The sequence below is a fragment of the Myxocyprinus asiaticus genome, chromosome 17 (assembly GCF_019703515.2).
Source record: "Myxocyprinus asiaticus isolate MX2 ecotype Aquarium Trade chromosome 17, UBuf_Myxa_2, whole genome shotgun sequence".
In the NCBI taxonomy this organism is placed as follows: Eukaryota; Metazoa; Chordata; class Actinopteri; order Cypriniformes; family Catostomidae; genus Myxocyprinus; species Myxocyprinus asiaticus.
In genome coordinates, this window is record NC_059360.1 from 11053395 (window position 1) to 11066090 (window position 12696).

Genomic DNA, 12696 nt, shown 5'->3' on the forward strand with positions numbered 1-12696 from the left:
ACACACACACTACTGGTCAAAAGTTTTGAAACACTTGACTGAAATGTTTCTCATGATCTTAAAAATCTTTTGATCTGAAGGCGTATGCTTAAATGTTTGAAATTAGTTTTGTGACAAAAATATAATTGTGCCAACTTATGCATTTATTTCATTATAAAACTAAAATTTAATTAGTTTTTGAAATTGATGACTTGGACTAAATAATAAAGAAAAGCATCCAATAAGTGCCAACATAGATGGGAACTCCTTCAATACTGTTTAAAAAGCATCCCAGGGTGATACCTCAAGAAGTTGTTTGAGAAAATGTCAAGAGTACATGTCTGCAAATTCTAGGCAAAGGGTGACTACTTTGAAGATGCTAAAATATAACACAGTTTTGATTTATTTTGGATTTTGTTTAGTCACAACATAATTCCCATAGTTCCATTTATGTTATTCCATAGTTTTGATGACTTTACTATTATTCTAAAATGTGAAAATATATATATATATATATATATATATATATAACAAAGAATGAGTAAGTGTTTCAAAACGTTTGACCGGTAGTGTATATTAGTCCCTCCTTAGATCATGTTGATCTTGGTTTAAGCAATGGAGAAAACCATCACATTACACTGTAAAAAATGGTAACCTGCAATAGTTACCTTAAGGATCTATTTCTACCAGATTGACCCCTTAAAATTGGGTTTGTTGGTGTAGCCTATGGAATTCAGGTTTATTCAGTGATGTTAAATATTATTTTTTTACATGGATAAAGCTAGTTAATTTAGATCTTACCACATGAAGCACATTTTTTATAAGGTTAAAAAAAAATTGTCAGTATACCTATTGAGATATTGACAGCAACTTGGTTCAGCTATTCTCAATTTTGGAGCCAAGAACTAGCTAAGAACCAATATATCACAGCAGAAAAGTATCACAGCGAAACATGTGGAACAATTTCAGCTAGAAGCACAGCACAGAAAAATATAAAAAGCTTGAATAAAGGATAAGCCTGTTTTGTGAGTCAATTTTGAACCTGTTTTTGGTCCTGAACTTGATTAGTTTTAAATCGGCTTTTGCTCTTGTACCATGGTGAAAAACAAACTTGAGTACAAAAAGACCTATAATGGAAAATCTAAATTTTCACAGACAAATCAAATCACCCTCTTTACAACAGTTAACTTGCTCATTTCTGGCAGTGTATATCTGATGACTCAAGTATTGAATCCCTCTAGATTTGGTGCAGTTGAAGGGCCAAGGACCATGATTACATTATTAGATATATTTTGATAAGAAACATTTCCAAGAAGTGAAACGCTCACCTATAGTGCAGTTGGTAGTGAAGCGGGGGTCATAGGTCGCTGTTTCCATGTCACCAGGCTGGTTGTAGCTAGAAGAAATCCTGAAGGGTTTGTTCCGAGCCCCAAAGCTGAGGTGAACCACTGCCCAGCTGAAAAGGAGAGAGAAAACCAGCAAGATCAGCACCAGAACCAGACAGCTGGGACGGTGCAATGCCTGCAGTGGGCTGCTGGAGTTAAGGGTGGGTCCTGGGATTCCCTCCCCAGTTTGGGCCAGTGCTACAGTCTCTGGAGTGCTAACAGAGGGTGACGTCTGGCCGCCTGATACCAAACCAGCACCCTCTGCCATTTTGGGGTCATTCTCTGCTGGTAAATCGCACATCCCCTACTCTTCCAAGGATATTCAGGCTGTTCGTGGAAGCTCTTTCACCAAAATTCAGAGACAACCGTGGACAAGGCACGTATTTTTGTGTATATGTGTTAAGTGATGCCGTCTCCAGGGATGGTGCCTGTGAAAGAATGGCTGGATGCCTGGTTGCTCTGTGGGTTTTTGCTTATTTAACCAACCACCACCTCTCATAAGAAAGTCAATGATCTAGGTAATTTTATTAAGCAAATTTCTTAGATTTAAATTCGCTAGGGGCCAGTGACCAATGATTGTACTCTCCACCCTCTATTTCTCCTCCCTCTCTTGTTCTTTGCTTTCTCCTAGACTGGTAACCTGCCTGTTGTGTTGTTTCTAATCTCACTGCAGGATTTGCATTGACGTCTGATTTGCTCAAACAACAGGAGTTGAGACCCATGACTAAGTGGCCTCCTCTAAACAAATATGTAGACAGCTAGAAATCACAGCGAAATGAAGACAGGCAGCTATCAGGCAGAAATTATGCACTTGGATACACTTGGATAAAGGATGCTTTTACACTTTCATCATTTAAAAGTTTCATTTAAATGAGCCAGTTTTTGTTGTCTTCCTATGACAGAGTTTAGTTGGGATTTGAATTTCTTTCTTGAGTGGAAAACAGCAGATATCTAGAAAAATGTCCAAGCTGTTATTCTTCGTAAAAAAGAAAAGAAAAATGGAAAAGGTACCTGGTCATCATCTATATTCATTGTATAAAAAAAGAGCATCTTGGACATTCTGCCTAAAATATACTTTTGTGTTCAATTGAAGAAAGGAATTTTTGGGTGAAATAATCCTTTGAGTGTAACTTTAACCTTTGGTATTCAATGGAGTCCAAAAGTCTGAGGCCACATTAAAATTCTGTTTTTTATTTATTTTTATTTGATCTAATTTTTATTTCTTTATTTAAATAGGAAATAAAAAGACAATTTTAGGTTTTTTTGATTAATAATAATAATAATTATAATAATAAAAACAAAGCAAATAAAAATTATGATGTGAAATGAATAAGAAATATTTAATATTCAGCACTTTTTCTTGGTTGTGAAATAAAAGAAAATTTGTGATTTTTACCATGTTAAATAAATACTTTATACAAAAGGTAAAATGCTCTTTGGAACATCCTCAAATCATGCTGGGATAATATGAATCACAGGTTTTGCACAAACTTGTGGAGTCCATACCAGGTCGAATGCATACTGTCATTGAATACTAAGAAATTATGAAATTCATAAATTCATCATTTAAAAGATTTATTTAAATGAGCCAGTGTCAGCTGCAATCATTTCTAGCTCACAACAATCTGTTTGATATATTTCAATTTGGTTTCCGCTTACATCACAGCACTGAAACTGTTCTAGTAAAGGTTGTCAATGACCTTTTACTCTCTGATGACTCGGCCAATCACTCCATTCTCTTATTACTTGACCTCAGCTCAGCTTTTGACACTATCTGCCACAAACTACTACTTTCTCGCCATTCAGAGATAGGTATCTCAGGCGTTGCTATGTCCTGGTTCTCTTCATATCTCAAGGGTAGACAGTACTACATCTCTATGTACAATTACAAATCCCCCACTTTCCCACTCAAACAAGGGGTTACTCAGGGCTCAGTTCTTGGCCCATTACTATTCATCATATACATTATGCCTCTTGGACAAATTATTCGCCATCATGGTTTTAACTATCACTGCTATGCCGATGATATACAAATATATACAGCTTGCCAGACAGATTCTATTCATCAGACTGCCTCGTTATCGTCATGTGTCAATGAACTGAAGGGCTGGCTTAACTCCAACTTTCTCAGATTAAACTTGAGCAAAACTGAGATCATAATTATTGGTCCATCAATTCTAACAAAAAATCTAACTAATGTCCCTAGCTGTGACCTTGATGATACTCTAATCTTCCCATCTGCCACTGTCATAAACTTAGATATCATTCTTGGCCCTTCATTGATCCTGGATGCCTATATTAACATATTCTCTAAAGCAGCATTTTCCCAACTTCGTCGTATCGCCCAACTTCGTCCCTACGTTAGCCCGAAAGATGCTGAATCATTAGTCCATGCATTTATTACATCTCGCCTTGACTACTGTAACGCCCTTTTTTCTGTATTACCGGCATTTGTTCTCCCAATATTATCAGTCATTCTGTGTATATGCTTCATGTAATGCTCATTGTATTTGTATGCTTATCTGTATTCTGATTGGGCCACTGCCTACACTGCTTACAATTTCTATACTGTCTACACAATTTTATGTGTTCTTTTGTACTGGATTGAAATGTCTAATTGACTGCACAATCTGATATCTGCTATATGCAACTGCATTTGTTTTTGTTCCAGACTGGGCAACTGTCCACTGTCCATATGATTGTCTATATGATTGTTATGTTACTGTTCTTTATTGTGAAACATCCTTGAGCTCTGGAAAGGCACTATATATATTAAACATATTATTATTATTATTATAAAAAAAATTCCAATTAAACCTTTCACTCAAATTGTTATGCTGATAATATAATTGCAAAGAAAGAAAAAAAGAGAGATTAAATTAGAACAGAATGAAAAACAAACATATATACATTTAAAGTCAGAAGTTTACATACACAGCCAAATACATTTAAACTCAGTTTTTCACAATTCCTGACATATATCCCCCTTTTCTCCCTTTTTGGAATGCCCGATTCCCACTACTTAGTAGTTCCTCATGGTGGCGCGGTTACTCACCTCAATCCGGGCGGTGGAGGACAAGTCCCAGTTGCCTCCGCTTCTGAGACTGCCAATCCGTGCATCTTATCACGTGGCTTGTTGTGCATGACACCGCGGAGACTCCGCATGTGGAGGCTCATGCTACTCTCCGTGATCCATGCACAACTTACCTAGCGCCCCACTGAGAGCGAGAACAAGTAATCACGACCACAAGGAGGTTACCCCATGTGACTCTACCCTCCCTAGCAACTGGGCCAATTTGGTTGCTTAGGAGACCTGGCTGGAGACACTCAGCACACCCTGGATTCGAACTAGCAACGCCAGGGGTAGTAGTCAGCATCAATACTTGCTGAGCTACCTGGCCCCAATTCCTGACATTTAATCGTAGAACACATTCCCTGTCTCAGGTCAGTTAGGATCACTACTTTATTTTAAGAATGTGAAATGTCAGAATAATTGTAGAGAGAATTATTTATTTCAGCTTTTATTTCTTTCATTACATTCAGTGGGTCAGAAGTTTACATACACTGTTAATATTTGGTAGCATTGCCTTTAAATTGTTTAACTGGGGTCAAACGTTTTGGGTAGCCTTACATAAGCTTCTCACAATAAGTTGCTGGAATATTGGCCCATTCCTCCAGACAGAACTGGTGTAACTGAGCCAGGTTTGTAGGCCTCCTTGCTCGCACATGCTTTTTCAGTTCTGCCCACAAATTTTCAGGGCTTTGTGATGGCCACTCCAATACATTGACTTTGTTGTCCTTAAGCCATTTTGCCACAACAAAGGTATGCTTGGGGTCATTGTCCATTTGGAAGACCCATTTGCAACCGAGCTTTAACTTCCTGGTTAATGTTGCTTCAATATATCCACATCATTTTCCTTCCTCATGATGCCATCTATTTTGTGAAGTGCACCAGTCCCTCCTGCAGCGAAGCACCCCTAAAAAATGATGCTGCCACCCCCATGCTTCACGATTGGGATAGTGCTCTTTGGCTTGCAAGCCTTACCCTTTTTATTCCAAACATAACAATGGTCATTATGGCCAAACAGTTAAATTTGTTTCATTAGACCAGAGGACATTTCTCCAAAAAGTAAGATCTTTGTCCCCATGTGCACTTACAAACTTCACTTGTAGTCTGGCTTTTTATGGTGGTTTTGGAGCATTGGCTGCTTCCTTGCTGAGCAGCCTTTCAGGTTAAGTCGATATAAGACTCGTTTTACTGTGGATATAGATACTTGTCTACCTGTTTCCTCCAGCATCTTCACAAGGTCCTTTGCTGCTGTTTTGGGATTGATTGATTTTTTTCACACCAAACTACATTCATCTCTAGGAGACAGAATGCGTCCTGAGCGGTATGATGGCTGTGTGGTCCCAAAGTGTTTATACTTGTGTACTGTTGTTTGTACAGATGAGCATTGTACCTTCAGGCATTTGGAAATTGCTCCTAAGGATGAACCAGATTTGTGGAGGTCCACAATTTTTTTTTCAGAGGTCTTTGCTGATTTCTTTTTTATTTTCCCATGATGTCAAGCAAAGAGGCACTGAGTTTGAAGGTAGGCCTTAAAATAAATCCACAGGTACACCTCCAATTCAGCACACCTCCTATCAGAATCAAATTGGCTAATTGTCTAAAGGCTTGACATCATTTTCTGGAATTTTCTAAGCTGCTTAAAGACACAGTTAACTTAGTATATGTAAACTTCTGACCAAAAAGTCATTAAAAGTGACACAATCTGTCTGTAAACAGTTGTTGGAAAAATTACTCATGACATGCACAAAGTAGATGTCCTAAATGACTTGCCAAATCTATAGTTTGCTAATATTAAATCTAATTAGTGGTTAAAAAATGAGTTCTAATAACTTCAACCTAAGTGTATGTAAACTTCTGACTTCACCTTTATATATATATATATATATATATATATATATATATATATATATATATATATATATATATACACACACACACACACACATACCATCTTCAAAGTAGTCACCCTTTGCCTAGAATGTACTCATGACATTTTCTCAACCAACTTTATGAGGTATCACCCTGGGATGCTTTTTAAACAGTATTGAAGGAGTTCCCATCTATGTTGGGCACTTATTAGCTGCTTTTCTTTATTATTTGGTCCAAGTCATCAATTTCAAAAACTTTTTTTTTTTATATTAAATTTTAGTTTTATAATGAAATAAATTAATATGGTGGCACAATTATATTTTTGTCTACAAAACTCATTTCAAACATTTAAGCATACGCCTTCAGATCAAAAGATTTTTAAGATCATGTGAAACATTTCAGTCAAGTGTTTCAAAACTTTTGACCAGTAGTGTGTGTGTGTGTGTATATATATATATATATATATATAGAGAGAGAGAGAGAGAGAGAGAGAGAGAGAGAGAGAGAGAGAGAGAGAGAGAGAGAGAGAGAGAGAGAGATTGTTATTTTGCAGTACAACAATGATAAGATTCAGGGATGTGATGGAGTGCAATGCAAATTTATAATTTAACTTGTCATTGAAATGTCTGGTTTTCATCTTTGCTAATGTTGTTTTGTAGGTCTAAATTAATGCATATTGATGTGTACAAATGCGTAAATATATTGCCATTAGGGTTGCATTTGGAAGATAATTTCAGTGTTCTCTGCTGTCAACTTCAAATTACTTATGTAAGACTGAAAAAAAAAAAAAAAAAAAACTCCCACACAAACAGAGTTGACTTACTGTAACATCAACTTTGTTAATAGAAGCTTGCTTCTATCTAATTAAACAGTCCTAAACTGGATGGGAGAGTGATTTGCATACATACTCTTTGCATAATTTCAAATTCAGCACTATTTTAGGCAGAATTGGTTCTGGTAGTGCATAGGCAGAAAGGATATAATAATTTCTTCATATTAATTCCATAGGACAGTGTAGTCATTAGATACACTGCGTGCATGCAAAAGCATACATGCTCATGGTATAGTGAATGTAATTTCTGCATTTATGGCTGTCATTGTGGATTAAAAATAAGCCTGCACTGATATAACAGCATCTGCCTCCTGGTCTATTATTACAGTCAGTGTTGCATAGTAAATTATATCTTCCAGCTGAGCAAATGCTAAAGTTGAGTAAAAAACAGAAAGAGCATTCTGAAATAATACATATATATATATAAAATGATACAGCTCTATTTCAGAAACCCATTCTCAAGTAATTCAAAACTAATAAAACATTTAGTCCATAAATGTGTAAAAAAATGGAAAACTTACATTTGTGTGAACTTGCGCATTTAAGATAACATATAGAAACAGTTGTGTTTCAGTTCACATACTGTATCTCATCTATGCACTAAAAGTATGTACTGGTAGTGGGAAACTAAGTAGTTTTGAATATGTACAAAGACAGAATGCCAGCTTCGGGACACACTACCACATCATAACATTGCATCTTGATGCAGACTACCTTGCCACGTATTGTTTGTTTACATGCAAGTGCTAGCTTCCAGATAAATTTCAGTCTGATTTCATGAAAATTACGTGATGGTGGCGACATTTTAGCAAAATAATATTACGTGGTCCATTACACATATCGTGGCAGTTCTGAAATGTCCACTATCTGGTGCAGAAAGCCAGTTAAATGTTTTCTCCAAATGAGGTTTTTAAGGTTATTTCAAAATCAAGTTTTAAATTAACAAAACCCACTTCCCTATCCTAAACCTTAAACCTTAACCGATAGTGTCGGTTTAGCAAATGTGAAATTAAAAGAAAACAATTTCTTAAGCAACCACATCATTTTGTAGTGTCACTTTTGTCTCATGTGTTGACTCAAAACCAGATGAGCTACAGCGCAATGTAATTGCGATTGCAAATGTAGTTGGTTATGTAATCCAAACTGTCAGGGATATCTGAGGACGGACCCAAACGCAGAGAATCACATAACAACAGTTTATTGAAAACCAAAACTAGTAGGGATAAAAATGTCACACAACTGTAAAATTGGTGCCGGTGTGGACTGCGGAGAGCTGGTTGGAGAGATAGTCCAGATAACGGGGCACCCCTGTGGAGTGAGCGAAGGGAAGGCGAGGTGGCTGGTAAAGGCACAGGAGGAATACTATCCAAGGGTGCTGGTGAACAGAAACTGACGAAGACTAAACAAACAGACAAACCGACTGAGGCAGAGAGCTTGAGGTGAGTAGCTTGAACACACATGACAATCTGACAATGAGTAGTACACAAGATTGAGAATAAATAGGAGGAAACTAAAGAGGAGCAGGTGTCGCTAATCGGCAGATAGGCAGCATGAACAGTGTTCCCATAGCAACGCTGATCACACGCCTTGCACCTGAAAACTAATATATATATATATATATATATATATATATATATATATATATATATATATATATATATATAATTTTTTAAAAAAGCTGTAAAAGCAAGTTTACACAAATTAGTTTTTAAATGACACTTAAAAACAGACAAAGATTCAGCAGATCTAATATCCCAGGGCAGGCTGTTCCATAATAGTGGGGACTTTGTTACAAATGCTCTATCACCTTTTTTTTTTTTTTTTTATCTGAATCTTGGAACAGCCAACAGTTCATGACAAGAAGATCTAAGAGGTATAACTGTTTCATAAGGTCTTAACAGTTCTGCTAAATAATCTGGCGCCAACCCATGTAATGCCTTATACTGTATGTAATTAATAAAATCTTAATATCAACACTAAAATGAATTGGTAACCAATGCAAAGAAGCTAAAACTGGATTAATATGATTAAAAGACCTAGTTTGTTTCCAAAGTCTAGCTGCAGCATTTTGCACTGATTGTAGCCGTGCTAAAATGCGTTGAATAAACTTCTCTGTATCGTGTTGGAGATGTTCCTTAACAGATAAAAAAAAGACTGAACTAACTTCCTGATGTGATATTCAAAATTAAAATTTTCTCACCACCTGCTGAATATTTGTGACCACTTGATTAAGTACTGACTAAATCTGATTCTTTTTAAAACCATGACTGATTATGGCAACCTTTGTTTTATCTGAATTCAAGTGCAGAAAATTACATGCCATCCAATTTTTATATATACCAAACACTCTTGAAGAACATTTAAATGAGCCAGATCATTGGGATTCAATGACAAATGTAACTGTAGGTCATCTGCATTGCAATGAAAATTAATGTTGTGTTTTCGAATCACAGAACCAAGAGGCAACATATATAGAGAAAACAAAATTGGCCCTAACAGGGATCCTTGAGGAACAGCACAATTTATAGTTGAAGAGGAGGACATGTCGTCTCCAACAAACACTACAAATTTCCTGTTTGGCAAATAGGAAACAAACCAGTCTAAAGCCACCCCAGATATTCCCACCCATATCTTTAATGTGTCAATTAAAACTGAATGATCAACTGTATCAAATGTTGCAGTTAAATCAAGCAACACTTGAACACAACAATGGAGCATTCTCCAGCGTCCTCCGCCATCAATAAGTCATTGGTAACCCTAAGAAGGGCAGTTTCTGTACTGTGATTTTCTCTAAAACCTGACTGAAATTTTTCAAAAATACTGTTATCCACTACCTCCAACAGTTGCTTCAATACTGCTTTCTCTATTATTTTTGAAATGGAAGGTAATTTTGAGATTGGTCTATAATTATTAGCAACCAGAGGGTCTAATTAAGGCTTCTTCAGAAGCGGTTGGACTATCGCAGTCTTTAACTACTCTGGGACACATCCTGACACAAGCGAGCTATTTACTATAGACAAAAAAGAAGAGCATATTGATAAAGGTCTCAACCTGAGGTTTTCAAAACATAGCGGGTGAGAGAGAGAGAGAGGGACGTGGTGTTTACAGTGGCCCTTAAGGTAAGAAACTCATCATATCTGTTAATAATACAGGGCGTGATTTTGGGGTCACAATTATAATTCACCACACTCACATATCAGTGACCCTTGCATGCTACTCAGTAAGTGTATTGGGATTATCACCACCTGCTGAATTGGCAAGCACTCCAATTATTGCATTCATCTCCTGTGCTAATGAAATCTGAAGATTATTATTATGGAAAACAGGGTGAGATAAAGAGGTAAAATACCTTCTTGATCCCCTCTCCCTCAATACTGTGATAAACAGCTGGGCCTCTCTGTAGCACCTCAATTAAACATTTTGATCTAATTAATCAATTGTCCTGCATTGCATGCAAGGTTATTAACATGACTAATAAGCACTGCTGCTGATAACATTTTTTATTATTACATTATAACTCATACCATCATTCCATCCAACGAGCTCTTGACCATATGCAATATCAACTTATAATATATGGATGCAAACAAACAAACACTCTTGCAGTTCAATTTATCATGTGTATTTTTAACAATCTTTAATTTGATTTTATGTTTTGGTCTGTGGTTTGTTGTCATTAAACCTCAACGACTTTTGAGGTAAGCGGAGCTGCCCACAAAATGTGTTTTGCTTGCTGTGGATGTTTGTTTGCATTGGTGCACCTGTTGCCATTGGCTACATGTTCCATCAGTATGCAGAAAGATGCAGCAGCCATTCTGCAATGTGGCAGCTTGGTGCAAAACATTACTTATAAATTATTGCTTTATTGCCAAAAACAAATACGTTGAAGAGATGGAGATAAAATTTTAGAAAATGAAGACAGCAAAAACAAATCTACTATTTGTATAGTTTTTGTAGTTTTTGACATGAAACAATTACAGAGGAAGACAATGATGCAATGCACTGAATCACAAAGCTGCAAAAACCTATAAACATTAAAGAATTACATTTTGAACACAAATGTTTTTTTTTTCCTGAAATCTACAGTTAATATGAAAAATTAGAGATCTACCATTTTATATATATATATATATACACACACACACAAACACACTGGTGGCCAAAATTTGGAATAATGTACAGATTTTGCTCTTATGGAAATAAATTGGTTCTTTTATGGCAGAAATTGACCATGGCATTCAGCTGATCACAATATATAGTCAGGACATTAATAACATGAAAAATTACTATTACAATTTGAAAAATATGTTCAGAACTTAAAGCTAGGATGTGTAATCCAGAGAGGCTAGAAGTTAGCCAGCTAGCTTTGAAAGCATAGAGCCCGCCCTCGCTGCAGAGGTGTCTCCAAAGCCACACCTCCTCTAAGCCACACACAGAGCAGAGTCTAAGCGCCAGGAGGAGAGACGTGTTGGTGGAATTGATCACAACTGTTGTTTCCTTTTACTGGTGGTTCACGAGGAAAATAAGGTAGCTGTGGTTCGCCTTCCACTCTCGTGCTCGCTCTGCACAGTGCAAAGGAACCCGCGCTGATGACGTGTGATTGTCTGCGCGAACAAGTTGCACGGCGGGTATGCAAATATAGACTGACAAACAGGTAGGACATCCTATCATTACATTACATATATATATACAGGTGCATCTCAATAAATTAGAATGTCGTGGAAAAGTTCATTTATTTCAGTAATTCAACTCAAATTGTGAAACTCGTATATTAAATAAATTCAATGCACACAGACTGAAGTAGTTTAAGTCTTTGGTTCTTTTAATTGTGATGATTTTGGCTCACATTTAACAAAAACCCACCAATTCACTATCTCAAAAAATTAGAATATGGTGACATGCCAATCAGCTAATCAACTCAAAACACCTGCAAAGGTTTCCTGAGCCTTCAAAATGGTCTCTCAGTTTGGTTCACTAGGCTACACAATCTGCTGATCTGACAGTTGTCCAGAAGACAATCATTGACACCCTTCACAAGGAGGGTAAGCCACAAACATTCATTGCCAAAGAAGCTGGCTGTTCACAGGGTGCTGTATCCAAGCATGTTAACAGAAAGTTGAGTGGAAGGGAAAAGTGTGGAAGAAAAAGATGCACAACCAACCGAGAGAACCACAGCCTTATGAGGATTGTCAAGCAAAATTGATTCAAGAATTTGGGTGAACTTCACAAGGAATGGACTGAGGCTGGGGTCAAGGCATCAAGAGCCACCACACACAGACGTGTCAAGGAATTTGGCTACAGTTGTCGTATTCCTCTTGTTAAGCCACTCCTGAACCACAGACAACGTCAGAGGCGTCTTACCTGGGCTAAGGAGAAGAAGAACTGGACTGTTGCCCAGTGGTCCAAAGTCCTCTTTTCAGATGAGAGCAAGTTTTGTGTTTCATTTGGAAACCAAGGTCCTAGAGTCTGGAGGAAGGGTGGAGAAGCTCATAACCCAAGTTGCTTGAAGTCCAGTGTTAAGTTTCCACAGTCTGTGATGATTTGGGGTGCAATGTCATCTG

At 37.0% G+C, this 12696-nt stretch overlaps 1 protein-coding gene across 1 annotated transcript in view; it reads right to left on the reverse strand.

Annotated features, from left to right (window-relative positions):
• The window catches only part of LOC127455198 (ALK tyrosine kinase receptor), a 787259-nt gene that overhangs the window by 159694 nt on the left and 614869 nt on the right, over positions 1-12696 (reverse strand). The window contains exon 5 of the mRNA XM_051722881.1: positions 1308-1435. Coding sequence (XP_051578841.1) covers positions 1308-1435 — 128 coding nt within the window. The remainder of the gene's footprint in view (positions 1-1307; positions 1436-12696) is intronic.